This window comes from Phocoena sinus, chromosome 11, assembly GCF_008692025.1.
Source record: "Phocoena sinus isolate mPhoSin1 chromosome 11, mPhoSin1.pri, whole genome shotgun sequence".
Classification (NCBI taxonomy): Eukaryota; Metazoa; Chordata; class Mammalia; order Artiodactyla; family Phocoenidae; genus Phocoena; species Phocoena sinus.
Window position 1 is genome coordinate 64154175 of NC_045773.1, and position 27418 is coordinate 64181592.

The 27418-nt window shown below is 57.8% G+C and overlaps 1 protein-coding gene across 3 annotated transcripts in view; it reads right to left on the reverse strand.

Moving 5' to 3' along the window:
* GRM4 (glutamate metabotropic receptor 4) overlaps positions 1–27418 on the reverse strand; it is a 97956-nt gene that overhangs the window by 57148 nt on the left and 13390 nt on the right. For 2 of the 3 annotated variants that reach the window (XM_032648870.1, XM_032648868.1), the window contains exon 2: positions 5397–5613. In XM_032648870.1, the coding sequence (XP_032504761.1) occupies positions 5397–5613 (217 nt within the window). Of the gene's footprint in view, positions 1–5396; positions 5633–15499; positions 15586–27418 lie in introns of those variants that run through there. The other variant, XM_032648871.1, reaches the window with a different exon arrangement.

Below are 27418 nucleotides of genomic sequence, written 5' to 3' on the forward strand. Positions count from 1 at the left end.
CATGGAATGGAGAGTAGTGGACTGGGGACTCAGTGGTCAGAGAGGCCCCTCTGAAGAGGGGACCCCTGGGAAGGCAGCTGAATGCACTGAGAATGCAGCCACATGGACAACCAGGGACAGAGCTTTCTGGGCAGAGGGAGCAGCCAGTGCAAAGGCCCTGAGGTGGGCTTGTGCCTGGAGTGTTAGAAGAGCCGTGAGGAGGCCGGTGTGACTGGAGAAGAGCCTGAGAGGGGAGTGGAAGGAGACAAGGTCCGGGAGGGGAGGCAGCAGAAAGGGGAGCTGCTGGATCCTGGGGGTGCCCTGGGGCAAACCTCTCTCCTCTCTAGTCTCCCAGAAGGATGAGCAGTGCCATCCCCTCCGGGTGGCACGGCTCTTTCCAGCTGGCCAGCTCCTCCCCACTCCCCTTGGAGCCTCTGTTTACAGCTGGAGAAGTTGAGTCTAGAGATGTCACAGAGCCAGAGGGATGAGGTGCCCCAGCCTTGGGCCTCCAGCTGCCAGCCCTGCCACTCCGCCGCGTGGATGGGCCCATCTAAATGCAAGTCTGACGCTCAGCCCTGGGAGTTGGACCTGGAGGTCAGACCAGCAACAGCTTGACTCACCAACATCTCCGGAATACCAATGGGGGATGCGGGGACACAGCAGGGAGATGAGACTTTAAATTTTCCACCGTGCGAGGGACAGGACATCCTTCAAGGAGCAGGCCTGAGGCTCCCACGTCCCTTCCCGCCACACCCAGAAAGGCCCTCCCATTCTCACCCTAGGAGTACAGGCCTAGATGTGCCCAGGGTGCTGGAATCACTCATTAGAGAACCAAACTCCCAAGGTGGCCCCATGGTGATGCCCCTGCCCAGAGCTGACCTGTGTGTCCTTCCTATGACGTGCACCAGAGATCAGGAGGCCACGCTGGATTCAAATCCCACTCCTGCTACTTTCCAGCTGTGTGGCCTCAGGGGAGTTACTTAACCTCTCTGAGCCTCAGTATTGCCATCTGTATAATGGAGTTGTCTTGAAAGACAAATGAGTTAACATGTATGAAGCACATAAAATGGGGTCTGGTCCACAGGAGGGCTCCATAAATGTTACCTACTAATATTATCCATTGTCCTCTCACCCACACAGGAGCCCTGGGCTCTGACACTCAACACTTCCTTGTGATCTTAGGCCCCTTGACTTCCCTGAGCCTTGGTTGTCCTCATCTGTGAAATGGAGCACTAGTGCAAGTAAACTGAGGCTCACACAAGGCCCCACTGATACGGAAAGGCTGTGGGGGCATACAAGTTCATACTCCAGACCCCAACCCCTGAGAGCGCCCAGGACAGTGGTGGGAGGCACCGAGGGCGGGGCCCCACCTGTGCCACCCCCTCTAGCCTTCATCTCCCTCCAAGGGTGACTCACTCACATTATCTCCAGAGCCTAGGCAGGGCCTGCTCTACGTACCTAATCCCAGGCCTGGTTGTGTCCCTAGCCTTTCCCTTGGGCAGCCTCTGCCCAGCAGGGAGAGGGAGAGCCCTGCAGCCAGAAGGAGCGCACACCACACAGATGGGGGATGCGCCCGACACCTCACAAAAGCACACACACGCCCACGACCTGCTGCAGACACCAGGGCAAGCAGGCTGGCCTGGGCTCCTGTGATTTTGTCCCTCATCCTGTCCTTGGACACTGCCTGTGGCCCCACGCAGGGCCCAGCACCACCCCCTCGGGCCTTCCATCACTCCCCGGGCCTCCCCAAGAGCGGCTGGCACCAGGGAGGGCTGGGGCCCAAGCAGCCAGACCCTCCAATGTGCGTTCCTGAGCGCCGACCTCCATGGGCCAGGAGCACGTTTCATTCTGATAACAACCAGTTTCATCCCCACTTCGCAGATGAGGAAACCAAAACCGAGAGAGGCTGAGTGACTTTCCCAGAATCACGTGGCCAGCAAGTGGCTGAGTCGGAGCCCAGGTCTGTCTGTCGAGGCCTGTTCCTTAACCATGCACTGCCATCTCTGTGATATAAGCTGGGGGAGACGGATAGCGTGGGGTAAAGGGCCTAGGGCTGACAGCCTGGCTCCAAGTCCTGCTCCAACACCTCAGTGTGTGAGCCTGGGCCAGCCACTTCACCCCTCTGAGCCTCAGTTTCCTCATCTGTAAAAGGGGGACAAAACACTGTCATCAGGATTCATGAAAGTGCAGTGAGGCTGCCTGGCACAGTGCAGGGTCCAGTCAAGGGCCATAGGCTGGCTCAGGGCGTAATCCACATGACCAAGTGATTGGGGTGGGAGGGCACTGCTGATGGGGACTGGAAAGTGCAGCGCCAGAGCTTTCTCTAAGCCCTGTGCCAACGGCCCAATAGTGCTGGGTGCTACCCAGGAGCTCCCCACCCAGAGGATGGAGCTGGGCTCCAATCCCAGCTCCTCTACGTTCTGGCTGTGTAGCCTTGGGAAAGTGACCTACCCTCTCTGGCCTCAGTTTCCTCATCTATAAAAAGGCCATCGGCTTCCCTGGTGGCGCAGTGGTTGAGAGTCCGCCTGCCGATGCAGAGGACACGGGTTCGTGCCCTGGTCCGGGAAGATCCCACATGCTGCAGAGCAGCTAGGCCCGTGAGCCATGGCCACTGAGCCTGCGTGTCCGGAGCCTGTGCTCCGCAACGGGAGAGGCCCGTTGCTCTGCAACAGTGAGAGGCCCGCATACAGCAAAAAAAAAAAAAAGGCCATAATTATGCTCCCTGAAGGACCCACCAGAGCCCAGCACACAGGAGGCACCCAGGACTTGCTGGCTGAGCTCTCACCAGGGCTCTGATGTACACCCTCAGCCTGGCGAGCGCACCCTCCCGTCCTCCCCGCTCCCTGGCACTCCTCTGAGCAACGCGAAGATGATTTATACTTCAGAGGATGAATCAATACGATATACAGCCAAAGACATCTTTAATCTTTCACAGGAATTAGGCAAAAGGTACAGCGGCCCCTTTCTACTGGCCGCTCAATTCTGATTTCAATTTGGGCAGCTGGAGCGTGGCTTTCTCTCTCCTTTTCTTTTCATTTGCCTAAAGATGGTTCTCCAAATCAAATTTCATTTAGCAGGCCGGGCAGGAAGACCTAGCTGCCCAGCCAGGGCCCTGGGGCTGCACACCCGGCCAGGTGGGAGGCCAGACCCTCAGCAATGGGAAGGAGTGCAGGCGGCAGGGGCACAGCTGTGCCCCTGTGCTGGGTCCGGGCAGAGTAGCTAGTTCTCTTATTTTTCTAGGGTTCCTTTTAAAAATCTTGAGTAGACTTTCTATTTTCTAACTACTCAATGCCTGATTAGATGCTTGCAGAAAATTCAAACAGTAGCCTCAGCTTCAGCCGAAATGCAATGCCCTGACCTCACCCGAATCCCATGCCTCTCCCACGCTTAACACACCAGCATGTGTCCCTCCAGGCCAAGTGTGTGTGTGTGTGTGTGTGTGTGTGTGTGTGTGTGCGCGCGCACGCGCGTGCGCACGCGTGACTGTCATACCCCCATCCCTTGCACAGGACTGGTCCACATGGGTCTCAGTTACTGCAGTGGGAAATGGGCAGAAGACAGAGTGACAAAAATACAAAGCAGTTAAGACCTCTAGTCCTGGAGCCAGCTCGCCTGGATTCAAATCCCTTCTCCACCTCTAACTTGCTCTGTGACCTGGTGCCAATTATTTGGTGTCTCTGAGCCTCAGCTTCCTTCCCTGGAAAACGGGGGTACCTGCTTCATCTGGTGGGGCAGATTACCCAGAACACCCGGTATAAACAGGGGCTCGGCATGTGCCAGCAGCATAGGGAAGGCTATGTTGAGTACACGGGATGGCTTCCAGGTCCCTATGGCAGGGACCAAACACAACCGAACACTAAGATTCTGGACCTCTGTCCCTGCCCCCATCCAGCACTTTTGTCCCCAAATCCAACAGAGGTTGCACCTGAATCAGAAAGGCAGTGGGCTCGTTTGGGGAAGGACTCAAGCCATCAGGGAGAAGAGGAGCCTGCAGGATGGGTGGAGCCAGTGCAGAGAGGTACCCAAGTCTGAGCAAAGAAAGAAAGGATTTGTGGGCAGTCAGAGGGAGGGGCGGGGGGTGGGGGGCTGGAGTCTGACACTGCCCAGCCTGCCTGCAGGTGGGAATGGGGTCTGTCCACCCCCTGCTTCCTTCCGTGGGGGCCCAGCTGCTGGAGCCGCAGCCATCAGTCAGCACTACCCCATTTCCACCACCCCGCCGCCCTCGCCGCCAGGTTACAAGCACCCGAGCTGCTTCGGCTGTACAATTAAAGGGGCTTGTCTGAGATTTATAGCAGGATTATGCCTGCAGGGTGTTACCAACGCCAGCCTCTGGACACTCTGTGGTCCTTAGGAAAAACAATTAGAGTTCCGGGGTTCTCCGGGTATAAATATAGAGATGCCATCCTCCAAGGTCGAGGGCGCCACAGTGAGCTATTTAGAGACGGGGCCTTGGGAGAGGCCAGGAGAGGAGGCAGAGGGGCCCCGTCTGCGGGGAGGAGGGTCCGCCAGGAGCGGAAGGGCCTCCCTGCTTCCCTGCATGCCCCACGCAGCACGGGAGCCGTCCCTTGGCCCCCACAGCTCTGAATCAGCTTGGCAGGGCTCACCAGCCCAGGCGGAGCCCCCAACCCAGGGGCCTGTCTGCTGCCCTGGATGCCCACACACACAGTCCCACACAGGCTGTCCTGCCTCAGTGTGACCATCGGAAAGGACCGGCCAGAGGCCCAGGTCTGGGCCTGCCGTGGAGGTAACCCCTGCTTGCTTAGCTTCTCCTTGCTTGCTGATAACTAGAAGCTTTATCACTCTGAGGATGGCAATTCAGGAACGCAGTGAGCTCGGCGGGGCAAGGGGGCCTGTGGTAAGTGCGGAGGATCCGAGGAGAGCACGTCACTTTCCCACCCTTCCCCGAATCCCACCCACAGGGCACCTACCTCCCTGAGGCCGGCACAGCCCCACCGCAGCCCCTGCCCCTCACCACACGGCCCAAGTTTAAGGATTCTGAATTCCCAGTCCCTCAAACAAATCCTTGCTCCAAGAAGCTGCTGGTTGGCCTCTGGCTCCTGGGTCCCTGAGACTCCACTGAACAAGCCCACCTCCATCCCCACCTCCTTCTCCTCCTCTCTGCCTGAGAACAGGGGCTGTTCCATCAGCTCCCATGCTGGGGATATTGACAGTCCCTCCGTCTGCCCAGCCATGTCCACAAAAGTCACTCACATCCACCCCCAGCCCCCAGCAGTCACCCAGCCACCCGCCCACAAGGCCACAGGCTCAGAGGAGAAACTCAGGCCCATGAGGGGGTGGCCCAGGGCAGGAGAGCCCAAGGCAGAACCCAGGGAGCAGCTCCCGAGCAGTGCTCGGCCACCACGCTGTGACATCCCCCTGTCCCCAAGCACGACCCTGAGGGCGGGCGCTGGACTCACCGTCCTCACGGGACTTCTGGACGAAGGCCTCCACGCCACTCTCACCGTAGCTGCCCTCCGAGGCTAGCGTGGACACGTAGTTCCACTTGAGGGCACGGACGATATCCACCATGGCCTGGGCCTGGTACGTGTCCGAGGGCACCACGCGGGAGAAGAAGTCGTAGCGGCTGTTGTCACTCAGGTCGGGGGCTGTGGAGGCGTAGCTGATCTGGGGGATCTGGGGGCGAGAGGGGCCACTGATGGGGGCGGCTGGCACCTCACCCTGCCCGGCCAGCACCAGCCCCTACACCCCAACCTGCCTCCCATCCCATGGCCTTGGGACCACCGCCCCCCCCAGCCCTTCCCATGGGCACTGCCTCCTCTCGTCCTGGGGGAGACCCCTTGACATGGGCTGAATAGGTCCCAGCCCCACTTGACAGAGGAGGAAACTGAGGCCCAGAGAGGGTGGGCAAATGGTTGGTCAGCCCCGCCCCTGGCTCTACCCAGGGTCCCAATGCCTCCCACCCCCACTCAGCTCCCCTGCTCCCGTCTCTCCCCAGGCCTCTCCCCTTTCCCAGCAGGAGTGAGGCTGGCATCAGGGTGAGAAGTGAGAGGCATGTCAGCATCAAGCCCTCCTCTAGAAAGTCTCCCAGCCCACCTCACCTGGGTCTTGTGGCCGGTGGTCCCTCAATAACACACACGTACACACCCCAGAGTCCTAGGAGATAACGCACATGCCTGTACACACATACACGCACGAGCTCACACACACACACACACACACACACACACACACACACCACGGGATCCTCTGGGTGGGAACCAGCTGGAGAGAATCCCCAGATGGTTGGCCAGGGATGGAGTGGAAATGGGGATGGGGTGGGGATGAGGGTGGTGAGAGGGGCCTGAGGGTTTATCTGGTCCACTCCCTGCCCCCAGGCAGCCTTTCTTGTCACCACCCAGCAGACCCCATCCCCACAGCTCTCTCTGGGCCCAGGCTCCTTCCTCCTGCCCAGCTCAGAGGGGACAGAGCCCAGGTTCCAATTCCCGCAGCCCTCGCCCCACCCCACAGATTGAATCCCAGAAGGCCAGAGAGACTGGGGCCTCCGAGAAACCCTCTCTCTGCAGCCTGGGACAAAGGGCCCACCCGGTGCCACAGCCTCTCAACGGCAGACTCCGGGCCTCCTGGCCCCAGCCCGGCTGCCCCAGTCACAGGGCACCTTCCTGCCTTCACACCTCCCACCTGGCCCCCCAGGCAAAGGTGGGACACGGAGCTCTCAAGGTGCCATTCCTCCTGTGGTTGACATCCAACATTCCCAAGGGAAAGGGGTGAAAGGGGTTGTGGACCCTCCTGAGCCTCCCCCACCTTCCCCCCGCCCACATCCCGGGTGCCCTCCTCACAGGGCTCTCATCTGCCCTGGCTCCCCAGGACCGGCCAGTGGCCCGTGCTCTCCACCCCCTGCCTTGGTCCACACCAACATGTAGCCTTCCTGTGTACCCTTTACCCTGCCCTCAGTCATCCACGGTGACAGGGTGAAGGGCTGGGCATACTGATCTGGGCTGATGTCAAATCGAAGATTGATTCCCCCTAAGGAATAATTAAGATTCAATCCTGACAGAAAAAAATTAATGGCGAGAATTTTAGTCCACATGGCAACTGAGGGTGGGAAAATATTCCGGAGCCAGAGGACACCGGGAGCCCCCTGCACATGGGTTTGCCCACCTGGCCTCTGCCTAGGGTGTGCCTACCCCCCAGGGACAGTGCGGGGGTCCACCTTCCACTGGGGTATATACTCAACCTGCTCTGAAACTAAACAGGGGCAAAGCTGCCTCCCGGAAGACAGCCAGGGGCTAGAGGTGGGGTTGGGCAGGATCTCCCACCTTAGACTCTCTGTATGTTTTCCACGTAGAACTACGCAAATACAGCACGTGTTTAGAAAGCAGACCTCACTGGAATGTCCCAGAGCACCTGCGTCCCTCTGCCTGCCTGAGTCAGCAGTGTCTGAACACTAGCCCAGTCCTCTCAGCCCTGGAGGGCACTCAGCATGAAAGCAGCACCCCCTACAATGCGGACTCTGGTTGGACATTTGATGATTCATTCAAAAAGTATCGTTATTTTTAAGGTCTGATGATGGTATTATAGCTGCGGTTGGCTGGCTGGTTTTTGAGTCCCTAGCTCTTAGAGAGCGGTTTCCCCACCTCAGCGCTGTTAACGCTTATGGAGAGGAGTGGGGTGTGATTCTTTGTTGGCGGGCTGTCCTGTGCCTTGTAGGATGTTTAGCTGCACCCTTGTCCCCTACCCACTAGATGCCAGTAGCACACCCCTCCCCCGGTTGTGACAACCAAAAATGTCTCTAGACATTGCCAAATGTCCCCCGGGAGACAAAGCTGTCCCCAGTTGAGACCCACCGTTTCAGAGATATGTACTAAAATATTTAGGCGTGAAGTGATATGATGAGGTCTGGGATTTGCTTCAAAAGAATCGCTGTGGGAACGCGTGGAAGAAGAAATAGCACTGGCCAAGCGCTGACAACTGTTGACCGGTGTGGACGCGAAGGTACACTGCCCTGTTTGTTGCACTTTTGTGCGTGTCTGAAATGCCTACATTTAAAATTTTTGACAGTAAAACAACAGAACAAAATAAATGTCACCCTTGGGGTCATCCCTCTGAAGAGAAGCGCCCTGAATCTGGAGCTGGCAACGGAGATGAGGGCCACCACAGCAGGTCCCTGAGAGCAGATGGCCGTGTTTGTTTGCCAGCTCACCTCTGCCGGCCCTAATCACACACCCAGAAACCCACTCGCCTCCTGATTAGAAGCGGCTTCTCTCCTACTTCTGATGTGTTCTCCCAACACAGGGCCTTAGGGCCGGAGTCAAAAGTGCCTGCTCGGACGAGGGGCAGCAGGTCCAGGGAGGTCTTGGGGCTGGTGGCAGAACAGGCCAGAGCAGCTCACACGAGGCAACTTCTCACCCCTCGGGCCTCCTTCCAAGCCACCTCCCCCCTCCCCTCCCATCCGGGCACTCAGCCTGGGCAGGGACAGCAGATGGACAGGTGGCTGTCCAGGTGCCGGGACTCAGAGCCTCCCCCAGTGAGCTCAGCCTGCGTCAGCCGGCTTCAGACCCAGGCACCACCCCTGCCCCTGCACACCCTCATTCCCATAGAGGGTGGGAGGGCCAAGCATGGGGTTCCTGCAGGTGTGTGTGTGTGTCAGCCTGCAGGAGTGCTCAGGGCCTCTGATTTCTGAAGCCCAGGAGGGGCCCCTGCGCCGCCCCCAACCATTCCTGAGATCCTGGAACAGGGACCCTGCCCTGAGATGATGAGGGTTGCGGAAGGGTAGAGCCAGCTTCCTGAACAGGGTCCAGGAGATAAGCCAGCATCCTCGTAAACATCGCCTCTGCCAGCTCCTCCTACCCCGCCCCCTGCAGGCTCCCTCCTCAACTCCAGGCCCTCCTGAGGTGCCCAGGAGGATGGCCTGAAGCAGTGATTTGGGAGTTAAACCGCTCAGATTCAAATCCCAGGTCTGCCATGCACCGGCTGGGAAACCTGGGGCAGGTTACTTCACCTCTCTGGGCCTCAGTTTCCTCCTCTGCAAAATGGGAATAATTCCAATCCCTTTCTCATAAGGTTGTGAGGGTCACGTGTGGGAACTCACAGGAGGTGCTAGGGGCAGCGCCTGGCGGGCAGTCAGCACTCAAGGGTTAGCTCTGATATGAGTTATTATCCCTCCCCCTGCACTTCCTCCTGGCAGCTTTCTCTCTGTTTTTACCCTCTAGCACTGCCCCTAGTGCCTCCCCCTCCCACCCCCAGCTCTCTCACTGTAGTCACAGAGTTACTGCTTAGTGAGGACATCTCCTGGGGCTGGCAGGTCCCCCCAAGCTCCCCTCTCTCCCGTCCCCACCCCAGCCTGGAGTGGAGGGGCAGAGGCAAGGACCGCCCTGGGGACCCCATGGGCAGGGGGATTGTGACAACCTGGCCCGAGTGGGGCTCTGGCATCTCCGCAGCTCTCACTGTCCCCGCAGCCCAGCCGAGAGGGAGGGAGGCGCTGGATTAACATTCTCCTCAGAAAACATTCCTCTCCTTCACAACAGCCATGCCCATCCTGTCCCCCCCGCCAGCTCCTCCCTCTCTGCCTCCCTCTTGCTGTCGCCCAACACTTAGAGCACCAACTGTGTGTTGGGCACTATTCCAGGTGCTGGGGATGCTACACCTTCCTATTGCGCCCTCATGGGACAAGAGTCAGCAAGAAGTCAGACTCCAGCAGCCCTGACCAACGATGGCTGTCCTACTCTGGAGCCATCTGTTCGCCTGTTTCTCTTTCCTCTCTGCCGGCCTTCCTCTGCCCACAAAGCCCAAGACCTCATCTCCCCACATCCAAATCTTCCTGGTGCATCAAGGCCCAGCTCAAGTGCCACCTCCTCCACGCAGCCCCCCCGGGAGCCTTCATCCTCCAGAGAGCCTGCTCAGACCTCCCTCAGCACCAAGTCGGGCTGCTCCAGGGGCACCGAGCACATCCTCCCTGTCCTCCCACGTGTTAGGTATTTGGCCAACTTATCAATTCAACAAGCGTTCTGAGGCGCTCCACGTTGTGCTGGGCAAGGCCACTGGGGAGACACCGAGGGGAACTGCGCTCATCCCACCCCCAAACCCAACACTCACTGCATCTGGGGGACACCCTGGGGAGGAGGCAGGTGGGATGCCCATGAGTGGCACACCGTGTGTCTGCAGCTGGCACCCCGCAGGGCCTCATGCTTACAAAAGTACGAAAAGGGTGAGTGACTGAAGGGGGAAATACATGAGTAAACACTCTCTCTCCCTCCCTCCCTCTCTCTCTCTCTCTCTCTCTCTCTCTCTCTGGCTTCTGGAGCGACAAGGAGGTCCCTGCCACATGGGAAAGACAAAAGCTGCTTCCGGGCTTGAGCAACAATGAAGATGAATGTCAAGCACATGTGTGTTTGTGTGACACGCGCACGTGCGAGCACATGCTGGAGCATACGCCCTGAGCACACAGCACACTCGTTGATTTATTCCTCTTACCAATAGTCACCGAGCGCCAACGACCTGCCAGGCACAGCTCTGAGAGCAGGGGTAGGCGGTGGACACTGCCCCGTGGGGCACCCCATGTCGACAGGGGCAGGCGATGGAAAGGCGATGCAGGGCTGGTAGATGGGGATGGGGCCCAGGAGAAAAAAGAAATCAGGAAAGTTCAGGGGACTGTTAGGGAGAAGGCCTAGGGAAGCCCCTCTGGCAGGGTGACATTTGAGTCAAGACCCCAAGGAGGTGAAGGAGGCAGCCCGTAGGTATTTGAAGGAGGGCTTTTTAGGCAGAGGGAACACGTGGATGTACGTGTATGCACATGTGTGTAAGCACGTACATGTATGTGTATCTGTGTGTTCCAACCTGAATCTGTTCTGAACCTGCCCCAGGCCTGGCCAGCAGCCCCAAACACCCCCCGGGGCACAGAGACGCTGGCTGGGATGCAGGTGGCGCCCCAAGTGCCAACAGCTCAGGCTCTGGGCCACTGGCTCCCCAACCAGCAGAATCTGAGGAGCCCCTGAGAGTGGCTGGTCCCCATCCCACCCCATCCAGAGGAGTGTCGGGGGATAAGGAAGCTGCCCAACATCTCAGAGTGCCGCAAGGGCCCAGTCCCCACGGCCTCTGGAGGCCAGGGCTCTGTCAAGGCCAGGGTTTTGCTCACAGCAGTCAGGGGTGAACCCCCCACCCTGACCTGTGCAAGGCCTGGGGAACCCCGAGTCAAGCAGCTGGATGTCCGGGGCCATCACCACGGACACCTAGGGCCACCTGACAGGAATCCCAACCCTCTTCCTGTGAGCGTGAGTGTTTAAAAGCCCCTCCTCCTCCCTCCTCTTCCCTAACCCTCGCCTCAGCACTCTCTAGAGCCAACCTGCCCAGGGGTGTGCCACCCAGCTTTGCCATCCAGCTGTGCCACCTTAGGCAAGCAGGCAGTCTCTCTGGGCCTCAGTTCCCACCCTTATAAAGAAGTCACAGAAACAACAGAGAGGACTGCATTAGTGAGAACACATACAGGGCTGAAAACTGTGCCCATGGGCTTCCCTGGTGGCACAGTGGTTGAGAGTCCGCCTGCTGATGCAGGGGACACGGGTTCGTGCCCCGGTCCGGGAGGATCCCACATGCCGCGGAGCGGCTGGGCCTGTGAGCTGTGGCCGCTGAGCCTGCGCGTCCGGAGCCTGTGCTCCACAGCGGGAGAGGCCACAGCAGTGAGAGGCCCACGTACCGCAAAAAAACCAAAACAAACAAACAAAAAAAACTGTGCCCAGCACATGGGGGCCCTCAGCAAATACCAGATATTATTAGAGAGGGAGGCAAGACTGGGACCATTGTGCCCATTTTTCAGATGAGGAAACTGAGGCTCGTACAGATGAAAGTGCCCTCTGAGTATCAGAGCCAGGAGAAATCAGAAACAAGGCACAGACCCGGCTCCCCTGCCTCCCTGTTCACCGTCCCCCAGTCCTGGCCTCAGACCCTGCACACCCTCCCAGCCGACTCTGCTCTTTCTGTTCCACCCACAAGCCAGGCCGGGCAGCCACAGATTGAGGCCGGGATCCTGAAGCCCCCTCTGGCCACCAGCCCGACCCAGGCCAGGACCCAGGCAGACCCCAGGACCCCCACCTGCCTGGCGCAGCCCCTCTCACTCAGGGAGCAGAGGACCCTGCATGGGGCAGGTCAGACCCCGGGGTGGCTGCCTGCTCCTTGCCCTTCTGATCCTGGCTGCATGAGGCCTCGACTGCCCAGCTCTCAGCATCGGCTGTTTTCTTTGCAGATAAAAGGCAGCCAGCCAGGTTTTAGGTACATGAAAGCTGCTCGGGCAGGAATGTATGGTTCAGAGAGCCGGCGAGAGGGCAGAAGCCCAGCTTCCAAAGGCCTGGGGCGCCGTCGTCTCCCACCCGACCCCTCTCACGGCCTGAACCACGCGCCCTCTGCTGCAGAGACGGTGCCCGGGAGGAGCAGAGGTGCTGCCAGCCCACCTCTCCCTCCCCGGGGCCTTCGGGACAGGAGGGCATCTCACTGAGAGCCAGGCACACAGTAGGCGCCCCCCATACCCTTGTGGATCAGCGACCACCTCCTCTCAGCCAGGCGCTAAAGACATGGATTTAAATAACCCACCTTCCAGGCTTCCCTGGTGGCACAGTGGTTAAGAATCCGCCTGCCAACACAGAGGACACAGGTTCGAGCCCTGGTCCGGGAAGATCCCACATGCCGCGGAGAAACTAAGCCCGTGCGCCACAACTACTGAAGCCTGAATGCCTAGAGCACGTGCTCCGCAACAAGAGAAGCCACCGCAATGAGAAGCCTGTGCACCGCAGAGAAGAGTAGCACCCCGCTCTCCGTAACTTGAGAAAGCCCGCGTGCAGCAACAAAGACCCAACGCAGCCAAAAATAAGTAAATAAATTTATTTTTAAAAAATAAATAAATAACCCACCTTCAGAGAACCAGCCTGCTGGGGGGGGTTGGGGGAGGAGGTCCTCAGAGTGAAATGCCTCCAGGCTGAAGTGCCGGGTTGGGGGCAAGAGGGATTCACTGCAGGGAGAGTCAGACTGTGGGTCCTGAGAAGAGAGCAGAGGCTGGCAGGGTGGGTGGAGGGTGTAGACAGATTGAAGAGGAGAAATGGGGCGGTGCAGAGAGGGGAGTCAGGGGGAGTTCAAGGCAGCTGGGAAGGGAAATCAGGTGAAGGAACTGGGGTACGGCAGAGGGGGGTGCAGTGGGGGGACCCAGCACGCAGAGGGGCACCTGCCCTCAGTCCTGACACAGCCCGACTCTTGAGAGGGACCCCAGGGTTCAAGAGCAGAGAAGCGGGCTTCCAAAGCCTGGAAAGTGGGGGATGCCCTGGGCAGGGGGCTGGGCTGGCGTCTGGGTGGTCTGTGGTCAGCGTGGTCTGTGGAAGGGCTGGGATGGGCCCCAGGTGGAAGGACGGTCTGCCAGCTGCCCAGTGCCTCATCCCAGCCACACGATGGGGTCTTTCCCCTCAACAACCACCTTCCCCCCAACCCACTGGGCCATTTGGGGGCCACCGGCCACTGTCCCACAGACCCTGTGGGAATTCAGGCCAGGCCGGCCCGGGGTGACTCACTTCAGGATGCCGTCATCAATCAGATCCCATTACCCTGCGGACACAGCCCAGCCGCCAGCTCCGGACCCCGAGCACCGGGTCACCGGGGGCCAGGCCATGTGTCCCGGCCTGGCCTGGGCCCGCCGACCTCTGCCCCAGCACAGTCCATCAGCCTGCCCAGCCCACCCTGGGCGCCCTGACTAGGCCTTCTGCCCCTCTTGCTGCCCAGGGCACTCGGCCTCCCCAGCTCTGCCCCTCCCCAGGCTCGGAGATGGGGTGTCCTCCTCTGCCCGAGTCACACAGGCCCCTCAGGCCAGCAGTCTTTCCCCTCCTTGACCGAGACATGGACATCAGTCTCCAAGGCTGCAAGTACTATCTTAAAAGACAGCGAAATCTGCCCACAAAGCCACATGGTCCCTTCGCCTGGGCCGCCCTGTGGCCACCAGCCTCCCCTCCCCCCACAGGCTCCCAGCCCACCCACACCCCTCAGAAACTCTGTTGATTCCATCATGAACTCACTCACTCAGTGCTTCCCTGAGCACCCACTAAGCACCTTGCACAATCTTTGGCACTGGGGCAAACCCACAGAGACCAATCCCTGCTTTCATGGAGCTGACACTCCAGCAGGAGAGATGACACTAAATGAGCCCGCACGTGACTAACATGGGTGCTGGTCCTTAGAGACACTTCCAGCTCCCTGACTTCCTGGCACCTGGCAAAATCCAACCACCTGCTCCTCGTGCTTGGCCGGGGCCACCTGCCATGCTCTGGCCACTGAGCTGGGAGCAGAAAATGCTACCATTTCGAGGCCAGAGCATCTCATTGCCATTGTGAGACCCTACAGGGTACATGTTCCCCCTGCTACCGTGACCAGCAATGTTCCAGGCCAGCCTGGTCCCTGAGGAGGTGGGCAGAGCACTCAGCCAAATCATGTGGACATGTAACATAGCAAGTATTCAGTTTACGTATTTTAAGCCACAGAGATGCGGGGGCTGTTTGTTCTTACAGCACCTCCTCCTGATGCTGACAGACACAGGGGGCGTAAGCTCTCACTCCAGGAGAGCAAGGAATGGGTCTTATTTACCTCCACTTCAAGAGCCTGGATGTGTCTGGTTCACACCCATCACAGGCTGGCTTGGGCTGAACTGAATTAAATTCACACACACACACACAGATGTAATCATCGTCATCCTGAGAATGAGCATTTATTGAGTGCCTACTGTGTGCCAAGAACTGTGCAAAGTGGTTTTATATGACTAACACCTTTAAACTTACAATATATGTGAAGTGGGCCCTCTTATTCTCCCCATTTTCCCAAAACTTAGGTACAGAGACGTTAAGTAACTTGTGCAAGGGCACACAGCTAGTGATTGAGCTATGATTTGAACCCAGAGGGATGAGCTCCAGAGCCCATTTTACTGTCAGGTAAAACCTCAGCCTCCCCCCTTCACAAGTGGGCCTACACATACATGTACACGTACACACACACACACACACACACACACAAACATGCACAGAATCTAAGGGTGACGGCAGTAGCCTCCAGTGACAAGGAGGGCCGCCCACATCGACTGTGGCCGCAGCGGGGAGAGCCAGCCCTACTAGCCCTCTGTGCTCAGCCACCACCTCCACTCCTGGCTACCACACTATGGGCTGAAGTGGTCCATCTGTCCCCGTCACAAAGGATCGGGCAGGGGTGGGGGGGCAGGGGCCCCAGAGGGTTGTGTAAATGGCTCTGCTTTGAGCAACAGCTAATTTCTGGACATAATTATTAATTTCATGCTTATCATATGCAAACCTCTGTCTCCCAGACGAGATGAAATTGATATAATTAGAAATTCCATCATCAAGCCTTTTGGATCCAAGCTTTTAATTAGGGTCACCAACCCCACCCTTGGCTGCCAGAGAGTGGGTTCATGGCCCCCGACTGCCCCCGAGGGCCCAGGCACAGCCAACATGCGTAGGTCCCTCCACTGCCACCAGGGCCCCACTGCCCAGGTCAGGGCCCCTCACCAGGACCCTCACCCACCTCCCACCCACAGCACGGCCCCACAGTCACAAGGGGCATCTTTTTCCTGCTGGCCTCGTAATGGGGAAATAGTATGGGAAGAGTTCGTATCATCTTGCAGCTGGAAGGACTGAAATGTTTAAGGTGGCAGAAGACAGGAGAGATAACAGGTCTCCCCTCTTCCTGAGAAACTCACACACCAGCCTTCTTCTGGGAGCCCCTGCTGGGTGCTAATAAAATGCCCTTTACTGCTCAGCTTAGGGCCATCTGTCAAAATGATCAACAACACTTGGCATTTTAACAAAGCATTTTCAACACATTACCTCTGACTTCATCTCCAGCTACCATCCTGGCCTCACTCACGTGGCTCCAGCCACACTGACCTCCTTGCTGTTCCCTTGAACATGCCAGGCACACTCGGCCTCAGGGCCTTTGCACTGGCTGTTCCCTCTGCCTGACTGCTCTTCCCCCAGGTCTCCCCAGAGACCCATGTGGCTCGCGCTCTCACATCCTTCCCTTCAAGACTACTCAAACATCACCTTCTCAGACCACCCTATTTAATACCAATCCAGCGTCCCTCTCCTGCACCCCATCTCCACCTCCCTTGCTTTGATTCTCCCCATAACAATGATCACTTTCTAACATGCTCTAGATTTACTTGCTTATTTCATTTATTATCCGCCTCCCCCTAAAACATCAGCTCCATGAATCCAGGGGCCTTTTTTTATGCCCCACTGTGTCCTCGGATGCCTGGCACAGAACTTGGCTCAATAAATGCAGGGGCCACTTCATTCCCTCCACACAGCCAGCCTGAGGACAAGCTCAGCAGGGCCCCAAGCACCTTAGACAGGTGAGGAAACCGAGGCTCAGAGCCTTGGGGCCTTGCCAAGGCGACAGAGACGACCGAGTTCTGATTCTCACATGGTCTGACACTTCACCTGGGTAAGTGGAGGGCATTGCTCTGCGGAAGGGGGCCGCTCCACAGCAGCGCCCTGCTCACGGAAGATGCTCTGAGGTATCCCTCCTCCCACCCCAGGGCTCAGCTCACGCACCTCCTGGGGCCCTATTCCCCTGATTTCACAGTGATATCCTAGAAGGCGCTCGTTGGGGGCGCCATCCCCCACCCACCTATGTCTCCCCCTCCCGGGAAACCACCCACTCTCTTATCAGGAAAGCAAGGGGACACTTGGATTAATTTCCAGGCCTGCTCTGAATTATGTTTTCCAGGAGAGAACCAGACAGATGCAGGCAACACGCCTTTGAACAAATATTTCCCCAGAAAGTGCTTTATTCAGTACCTTGTCTCACCCTTTTAAACATTATATGTTTTCTTAGGAGCCCAGGAAAAAAGGGGGGCGGGCGCCAATAAGGCACGGAGCCTGGAAAAGAATAGAGGGCGCAGAGTGGAGGGCTGACAAAGGAGCGGGTTCTGGTGCAGGCTCGGGGGAATTAAAGCAGATAAGAGCGGGCGGGGGAGCAGGCGGCATAAGGGCGAGAGGAAACAAGATCCTCAAATCAGCACTTGTCCTATTTCATAAGCAAAATTTAGATCAATAAATTACACTCACTTCTGCAGGTTTTACATGCTGACTCGGTAACCTTGTCAAGAGTGACATGTGGGGGGAGGCCGAGGGACGGAGGAGCCCAGGGTCTGGGGAGGAAGGGTGGGGGCCAGGGGAGCCCCATGGGGCTGCCGTGCCTGCACCCCCTTCTCCTTGAAGGGCCCAAAGCCCAGGTTTCCGGAGGTGAGAAGCAGGCCACCACACCCTCTGCCCACTGCCTGGCTGCAAGACTGCAGGCAAGTCACTGCCCCTGCGAGCCTCAGTCTCCTCATCTGCCCAGTGGGCACAGTGGTGAGAACCGGCCTCTGTCAACAGACGTGAAAGCTTGGAAAGAGACACAAACATCCAAGCTGCCAGGAGCCATTACTTTGTGGCTGATACACACCAGGTGCGGCAGCTACTGATACAGACTCTCCTGTTGATTCTCACCACACCCTGAGGGAGTGCGAAGGTTTCCTTCGCCCCGATTGACAGGAGAGGCTGCAGCTCAGAGCTGAGGCCCGTGCCTGGGGTCACCTAGCGTCGGGGCCGGGAGCCACACCCAGGCCCACCTAATGGCCAAGCTGGGCTTTCTCCATGCCATGAGGCTGCCTGTGGGCCAGGGAACCGGGCAGGACCGGGCACCAGGCCACACCCAAGTGTCCAAGGGGCAGGGGCTCGGGACCAGCCCAGGGGGCTGCCGTACCCCAGGGCGCCGAGGTGAGCGTGCGGCTGAGCAGGGACCAGGCACTCAGAACCGGCCGGGCCGGGGCTGGGCATCCTGAGAGCCGGGTGGGGCAGCAGTAGGCAGGAGGCTAAGCAGGTATTAGCGGAATCCAAGCAGGTCCAGGAGCTACCCCTTCAGAAGCTCCTACACCACGCCCAGCACTCCACAGGGATTCTCTCATTTAATCTGCACACAATAACCCCACGAAGTGAATGCTATTATTACCGTCATTTTGCAGATAAGACAACTGAGGCCCAAGAAAATATGGAAACAAAATCACACAGCAAGTGGCAAGGCAGGATTTGAACCCAGGTCTCTCTGACTCCGGCACCTGGGCCCTCTCACTCCTACGCCCTGCCTGGCACATAGTCCGTTTACGTTGCCAGCCTCCTGCCCTGTGCCCACACCATCCCTGCCCCTGGGAAGCAGCCAGGATGGGGAGCCAAGAGTCCTTGCTCCTGGCCTTTCCTCACTACATCTCTTGGACACACACTTCCAGTGTCCGAGCCTCAGTTTCCACATCTGTTCAATGGAGATTTAATGAGCCCTGGACTCACAAGGTAAGGACAGAGGACGGGGCCTCCACGATGTGGGGTTGCCATCCAGAAGCCTCTTCCACAGAACCCGCTGAGCCCACCCCCAAGCTGTGGGCGTCGGGGGCGGGGCCGGGATGACCTCAGTGAACAGGGTGCCCCTGGAGCATCTGTAATGGCACTGTCCTGCTGGCCAGCGATGGGGGCGTGGCCAGGCGGGGAGAGATGAACCACGGCATCTGCCCAGTGTTCTCCCAAGTCAGGTAAATGTGCTGCGCTGCGTGGAATATATGGCTCTGTATTAATATAATATGATATAACGGGATGTACAAACATTATCGAACACGCAAGTCGATAAAAGTCACATCACCATCACTCCAGGTAATTTATATCACAGCTCAGCCACAGCCAGGCTGGCAGGGAGGAGGCCCCACTGGAGCGAGAGAGCCTGAGCCCTGGGCTGGACACGGGAATGGGTAGGCCAAGTGCAGCAATTTAGCCAAGACCACTGGGCAGGCTGACAACTAGCCACCTGCAGAGCTCATCTCTCCCCTGCCCACCCCGCTTTGACCCAGCACTGCCTCCCGGGGCCCTGGGATGGAGCCAGCTGCTGAGAACCCAGCCTGCAGGGGGCACCACCAACCTCCAGGGGCTTCTCTGATTCCTGGCTGCGCCCACCGCTGTCCTCAGGCACTGGCAGCCCCTGGCTCTGACCCATCTCTCACCAGCACCCTCAAGAAGGGCATCCCATGCAGGTGTACCCGGGGTGCTGTTCTAACCCAGAGTTCCCTCTTGGGGGATGTTTGCTGCGGAAGCCCCATCTCCATCTGCAAAACAAGGGTTTCTGGGCCCTCGCAAGGGTGGAGGTGATATGGGCCTCCCATCTCATCATGCATTCATTTAAAATACATTTGCAGGATTTCTCTGGTGGTGCAGTGGTTAAGAATCTGCTTGCCAATGCAGAGGACATGGGTTCAATCCCTGTCTGGGAAGATCCCACATGGAGCAACTAAGCCCGTGTGCCTAGAGCCCGTGCTCCACAACAAGAGAAGCCACCGCAATGAGAAGCCCGCGCACTGCAATGAAGCCCCCACTCGCCACAACTAGAGAAAGCCCGTGCGCAGCAATGAAGACCCAGTGCAGCCAAAAATGAACAAATAAACTTACTAAACAAAAATAAAATATATTTACTGAGCACTCATTCTGTGCCCAGCACCATGGTAGGCACCGGGGAGACCACAGTGTGCAAAAGCAGACAAACCGCTGTCCCCGTGGAGCTGAGTCCTGTGGGAGACATGGTCTCTAACCAGATACGCACACCAACACATACATAATCACAGCCTCTGCTGGGAACAGGTCGGGGGGTGGTGCGGGGGCACCTGTGAGAGCCTGGAATAAGGGCCTGAATCTGGTCAGGGCACCCAAGGAGGGCTCCCTGAGGAGGGGCAGTGAGCTGACACCTGAAGGATGGGTAGGCAATACCCAGGTAAAGAGGGAAGAACAACCCAGATGGAAGGTGAAACAGGTGCAAAGGCCCTGTGGCTGGTTCAAGGAAAGGCAAAAACACAGAGAGGATGGGAGGATATAGCATGAGCCATGGTCGTACTGGAAACAGATCCGGGGCAAGATGGGAACCACCAAGTGCATTGGGAAGGCTACTGCACTAGTCCAGGTAAGAGGTGAGGGTGGCCTGGCCCAGGGGTGTGTGTGGAGATAGAAGTATCTATCTCCCCCCAAAAGCCCTCCAGCTCCAAGTGTCTCCCTCCATGACAAAACTCTCAGTGAGCCCTCCCCTGAACTCTGAGCGCACCCGAGACCAAAAGAAGAGTCTCAAGCCAGGAGCCGGGCAAACAAGTTCTCTGGGGTCAGCTGCCCGCTTCTCCTCTGGGCCAAGCCCATTCCTTCAAGATAACTGGGCTCCTGGGGATTCTCCAGCTGCCCCAGTGACATAGCAGGTTGAGGAGGGGCCAGGGACTCAGCCCAGAGCGGAGGGGAAGCTACCCCGCCTCTCACCCCCATTGCCGGCACCTTCTGTGGCTCTGAGATCTGGCCAGGGTGGAAAGAGCCTGAATTCTAGTCTGTCACTAACTCACCGTGTGACCTCAAACTAGACCCTCTTCCATCCTGTGCCCCAGGCTTCGCATCTAATAATCATAAAATAACAATCACAGTAATAACTGACATTTACTGAATGCTTACTATGTGCCAGGCTCTGTTCTCAGCACTCATTTATTTCGTCCTCACCAGACACCTGTCATCAAGGTACTAGCATTCCGCCTACTTTACAGGTGAGGAAACCGAGGCCCAGAGAAGTTGAATTACTTGCCCAAAGCCATGCATGCATCTGAACTGTCGCCGCTGGGCTCCACCTGCCATCAGCCTCTGCCCCCTCCCCGTGGAAGTAAGGATTGACCTGAACCACCTCTGAGACACCCGAGCTCTGTTGTGCTGCCTCTGTGCTTCTTAGCCCAGAAATTCGGCCTCCAGCCTGGAAGGGCCCAGCTCCTCCCAAAGGATGGCAGGTATGATTTGGGGGGGAACCTCTCCCCAGACCCTTCTGCTTCCTTCCGTCTACTGCAGAAACCTGCAGATGTCTGATTCCGTTCAGCGACCACAGTGTGCCTGGTACTGTGATGGGATGGGGACAGCACGGTCCAGCCCAGTACTGAGGACCTGCTCTACACTGTCCCCCCAGAAGCCCAGGTGGGATGAGTCCTGGGCACCCAACGAGGCAGCAGCTCATGAAGGCAGTGGCGCTGGAACTTCCCTTCTTACTTCTCCTCCATCCTGAGGGCACCTCCCAGGAAAGCTGCCCGTCATGCTCATCTCCGGTCTGCTCTGGGGTCTGACCTGTGACTGGGCCTTCTAACCTCACTAATTTAATTCTGACAACACCCCTTCCAGGTGGACATTGCTCTCTGCACTTCATGGGCAAGGACCTGGAGACAGGAGAGAAGTCGTTGGCCCTCAATCCCTCAGCTACTGATGGAAACCCAGGCCCACCAATGCCAGAGCAGGAATCCTTCCATCCTGCTGCCTGGCCTCCCTCCAAGCCCACAGCGAGAGCCACCAGCACATCTGGGGCCTGTCCAGACAATGAGCGGACAGGCAGGACATGCCCAGTTTCCAGCAACTGGTGATCTGAGCTGACACTCTTCTCTGAGAGGAAAGCCCGGAGCGGATCTTGGCCCCTCCCACCTGGTCCCCCCGACTCAGGCCCCTGCCCCAGAATCTCCATAAAGCCAGAGAGTTGACAAAGGTCTGCCCATGAGCCCGGGCCTCAGCAGGTCCCACTGGGAGCAGCCGCTGGGAGCAGAGCCCGGAGAGGGGTCCCGTCCCCCAGCACAGCCAGGCCCAGCAGACAGCGGGCACCTGCAGGTACAATTCAGAAGGGCCCAAAGCCTCCCAAGCATCTCCCCAACGCCTGCTGCCTGGCCGACTTCAGCTCTTACCAACCCTCCCCCCACTCACTTCCCTCTGGCCACACTGGCCTCCTTAAACAGCGCCTGAGCCCCAAGCATGGTCCAGCCTCACAGCCTTTGCACGTGCTGTGCCCTCTGCCCGGCTGGCTTTCCCCCCGCAGAGCCACAGAGTACACCCTTTCACTTATTCACATCTCTGATCAAACATCACCTTCTCAGAGAGGCTGTCACTGAACAGCTCATCTCAAGCAGCCCCACACCCCTCCCTGTCCCCTGACCCGTGGCCCTTCTCACTCAACTTGATATAACACGCCTCTCCTGGAGGAAGTGTCTGGAGTGAGCTGTGCCTCACAGGATTGGCAGCCTCAACAGCCTGTGAGTCACAGGGGTTGAGGTGTCCCGCACCCACTGCCCAGCCTCAGGAGTTAGAAGTCAAGCTGGTGTCCCCCGCCAGCCCAGGCTTCAGGGCCGTCTATCCTGTCTGGCAGCTCTCCTTCACCCACCCCTTCCTCCAGCTCAGGCCTGGAGATGAAGACAGCAAGAAGGTCCTTTAGGGCAGGCTGCGGGAGTGGAGGGTCAGGAGGCCACAGGGAACAGCCTCTCTCCAGGGGACCCCTGTGTCCCCCAAGCAACGCGGAGCCAAGCAGAGACAGGTCTCCCCATGGTCACCCTCAGGGCAGCCAAGGCCTGCCCAGGTGGACACTCCAGGTAATCCAGTCTCATGCTCCAGAGCATCAGCCGATGGGGGCAGGGACCAGGGAGGAGGAAACATGCACACACGGACACAGACGTGGACACACCTGGCAGCCCTGCCAGGAGCCAGCAGATCCAGTCCACCAAAACCAAAGGACCCGCTCACGTGTATGTGCCGAGGGCGTCACACACACACACACACGCACACAGGCACACACACACACACATACGCAAAGTGCTCACCCCTGCCCACTCCACATACAGCCAGGTACACAGACACGAGAGCATACATTACACACACAGAATTACCTGAATCACACCCAGATACACCTAGAGACACATGGTACGCCCTGAGCCAGGCATGCCCACTAGGTCTACCTGAGTGTACCTGACACACCCACCCCCATATTCAGGAGCACAAGCTCACACAAGCACGCCCTGAGTCCCACACACACATCCTGGACACACAAGCACAAGTGCTGACAGTGGCTCATGGTGCTAAATATACCTGAACGAGTGTGTGTGTGCCCGTGCACACACACTCCTGTACAATCAGGATGGGCAGGGGCAGCATTTACTGTGCATTTTGGGGAGCACAAAAGAATGTTCATAACACCCCCTGAACTGTCACCGCCCTGCCCAGCTGCCCATCAAGCAGCTGGAACTCTCAACTGCCCACAGCGAGCAGGGAAGTGCTGACCACTCTCCCCCATCACCACCCGTCAAGGGGCGGTTTTTCTGCAGGTTGATCCAACCAATAGGAGATCCAGCCTGGCAGGGGCAGAGCTCAAGGTGGGCGAGGGCTGATGAGCCTAGACAGGGTCAGTGGGGGTTGAGGAGGACCGAAGGTACTGGGCACCAGGGGGAGGGGCAGCCCAGAGACTATGAGCCCGCCTGCCATGCTCGTCCGCCTGTCCCGCTCCCTTGGATACCATGGGTTGGGGAGAGGGCTGGAGTTGGCAGGCCTGTCCCTCACTCCAGGTCCCAGCCCACCCAGGTAACTGGCACTGCTGGAGGGAGAGCGCCCTGGCTGGCTAGCACCTCCCACCGTTCCCTGGGTGCCCAGCACTTCCATGAGGCTGCAGGGACGTGAAGATCCGCAACAAGAAATGGGGGCCTTGCCCAGAGACCCCGAGACAGGGGAGGCCTCATCACTTGCCCCAAGTCGTACCTAAATAACTGTAGTGGAAAAGGGAGGCAGGATCACTCCTGTGAACCAAGCCCCGCTCCAGCCCAGGGAGGAGAGAACAGTGTCGGTAATTTGTTTTAATAATCCTGCTGAACTGGGAGAAAATTAACAAATGAGAAACCAGCTCGAAATTAATCAAAGTTCCCTGTCCATCCCCCCAACCTTCCATCTCAATGAAGGTTATTTATCCAACGAGCAATAAAACATAGAATTAAATTAAACAGGCCCTTTCTTTGAGTCCTCTCCCCTAGCCCCAGGGAGGCAGTGTCTCCCGCTCACAGCTCTATAAGCAGCTCCTGGAGGGCCTCAGCAGATCCACGGCTGCCGACAGCAATCAGAGGGGTTCCCCCAGAAGGAGCCCCACATTGAACGCACTCCCAGTCTGGGTCTCACCACCAGCTCTCTGCCAAACATATGAGCGGCAGATAACTCAACCACCCTCCCGAGGAGGGACGGAGGGAGGTTCCTGAGGTTGGGCCTGAGCTGATTGGAGGCTGGGGAGTCCCCAGGTTCTCCGTGGGGGAGAGAAAGGCTTGGTATGGAAGGCGGGGAGCGTGAGCAACTCCCCAGATGAGGACACTCTGGGGCCCACAGCAGTTTCCAGCTGGAAACACCCTCCTGGCCCCAACCTCTTGGTGGGAAGGGGCCAGAGGGGGCACAGGGTACAGCGGAAGCCGAAGAAGGACCTCCTGTGAGGACAGGACTCAACCCAGGGCTCAGACATCAGGGGGTCACTGCAGCACCCTCAGGGCAAGGGTGCACCCCACACCCACCACTTCCTTGGGCAGTCTGTCCGGCATGTGCTTCCCTAAATATCTCTTCCCTGCAGCTTTTTAATCCAGGCATATTTCAGCCAGGACCGCCACCTGGAGCCACAGGTTCCTAAATAACTACTCTCAGGGCCCCCTACAACGATTCCCTTCTGTCTGCCCTCTAGCTGTGAAATCTGTAATAATAATGGCCTTCCCTCTACAGCTTTCACAGACATTCTCCCATTTAAACCTCACATCAACTCAGTGAGGGAGACATCTGCCACGATGCTTACCTCATGGTGACTGAGGCCCAGAGAGGGCCCTGAACAAGGCACATCCAGCAGTGGCTGAGGGTCCCAGCCGCAGTGCGTCAGGGATTGGGGACCAGGAGCGTGGGGCAGGGGGGCGGGAAGAACAGGGCTCTGCAGAATTGCCGGGCCTCCTGGAAGCCTCCTCAGGGGCTTTCTGCGGAGGAGGGCTGGGGGCTGACTGCCCCCTGGGAGGAGTGGGGAGGGAGGGAGGGTTATTACACATGAACTCCTCCATGCCTGCCTCTGACACGGCTACACCTTCGGCCCACACAGGGCAGCCAGGGGGCCTCTGACACCATAAATCTGATCCCATCACTTTCTGCTTAAAACCCTCCACAGGCCACTCGTGCGTCTGGAGTGAACAGCCACTCTCTGTCCTGGGACCCGGAGCTCCTGCTGACCCAGCCCTGCCGCCTCTTCTCCTCCTCTCTGAACAGCCTCCCTGTTCTTCAGATGCACCAAGAATGTTCCTGCTTCGGGGCCTTGGCACTGGCTGTGCCCTTCACCCACAATACCATCCAGGCAGCTGGTTCCCTTCCTCACTTGCCTGGGCCTATATTCAAATGGCCCTTCCCTGACCACCTGGTTTAAAAGAGCTCTTCACCTCCTCCATCACTCTCGAAACACCTGGCCCTCTGCAGTTTTCCTCCACAGCACCTGTCACCTCTTGAATTACTGCTTGCTTACTGTCTTTCTCCCCCTTTAGAAGGTCAGCTCCATGTGGGCAAGGATTGCGTGTGTTTTTGTTCCCTGCTCTATTCCTAACCTAGACTAACATATGACTCACTAATTATCTGATTGCTGAATGAATGAATGAATGAATGAATGACAGTATGCTTAAGGCCATCATTCAGGCCACCATAACCTCCGGTCTGAACTGTTCCATCAGTCTCCTAACCATTCTCTCAGCCTCAGGCCTCAGCCTGCAACCAAACCTCCACTCCACACCCAAAGGAATACTTTAACCCCCAAATCGGACCAAGGCACCATCCTGCAGCATCGAGCCCACACTCTTGGCCTCAGCCCCTAATCCATCCCAACTCCCTCACCCTCTCCCATGCCAGGAGCCCTGCTGCATCCATGCCAGACATACCTGAAGTCCCAACCATACCTGTCCTTTCCACTGGAGCACTGTCACGGTTCCCTCTCTGCCTGCAGGACACCTCGTCCAGGCAGCCACCCCATGTATGCCCTGTCAGAACCGACCTCTCCCTACTCTGAGCCCCCACACACCCTCGCCTGTACCTCCACCACAGCCCTCCCACACCCCCAACTTGAGCTGTGACAAATCATATGCATGTCATACCTCCGCATCCAGGAAGGACCCAGATTTATTCACTGGCAATCTCTCCCATCCCCACCACCTGCTCCGGTATCCTGCACAAACTTGGAGCTCCATACATATTTGCTGAATCCAATGGAACCAGTTCAAACACAGCCCAGGGAGAGTGCCCATTAAGAGGGGCCTTTCCTCCAGGCTGCTGCCATTTCAGGCTGCTCTGAGGACACATGGACCTTTAAGTGCCACTTAATTGCAGCACACAGGAGCAGCTGGCCCCGCATTCCACTCACCTCTCCTTGGGGGTTGCCTGGGAGGAAACGGATTCGCGGCGGTGGAGAGGTGACCAGGGCCCTGTTAAAACGGCAACGCACCGCCTCTGGTCCAGCCACCAGCCCATAATAGCAGCTCCTGGCCCACCCAGCAGCTTGCATGTTGAGCACACGTGTGGCCACCCCCATGGCTGAGAACAGCAGGCACAACACAGCCACCAATGAATTATTTATTCCGTACATTGTTAGCACAGCAGAGAGAGTAACCGTGTCTCCAGGCTTCAATTAAAATATCAAGGTGCCTGCACCGTCTGCCCGGCCACATGCCCACCAGCTCCCATCAAAACTGGCAGGATAGCACCTCCTGGGAAGCTATAGCGCCCCCAAGCCCGGCTCTACTGCCCCCTCCTCTGCTTCCCAACAGCCGTCCTGTTTCAGCACCATGGACAGTAGCCTCCAGGCTCCTCTGGGGATCTGCCCCTGAGACACCCCAGCACACTTTTCAGGGCTCTAAAAGACCATTTAGTAAATCGATGACCTGAAAGAGCCTTTCCAGCTCCCCAAAGCGGCCCTGGGACAAGCCTTGGTGGGTTCTTAGCCTAACTCCCATTCTCCATCCACTCCCAGCACACCCCTACAATCCTACAGCACATGGCTGGAAGGCAGGAGTTCAAGGCCCTCACCTCAGCTCCTCCCCAGGCTCCTTGACAACTCTAGGCAGGTCACCCCACCTCCCTGGGCTCCAATTTTTTCACTCGGAAAATGCAAATGACGGTGGCCAGGCTGTGACCTCAGGAATTGTCACAACCAATGGAAAGGGATTTTGACAAGGTACAAACGTTGGCCATGCCAGAAGAGGGCTTTAATTTCATACGGGTGGGTTTCTTCAGCCTTCCCACCCCATCCCAACCTGGAAAACCCTGATTCTAAGGCACAGGCTCAGGATGAAGAAAAAGCTGACAGATCCTTCAGGAGCTGGCTGGGTCACAAGCTAACTAGGTCACCCACGAGATTTAATTCAACAACCCCCGGACTAGAATATGAGGCCGAGTGAAATCAAAGTGGGCGAGCTGAAAAAGAGCAAGAAATTCCAAACACATGCCGCTGAGAACTGTGGAATGAGCAGAGGCTTCAGGGACAGGCAGTGCTGCAGGCCTCCACTGCTTTCTGGACAAGCCTCAGTTTCCTCCCCTGTAGAATAGGGCCAGTGCGACGGACTTCCTAGCCA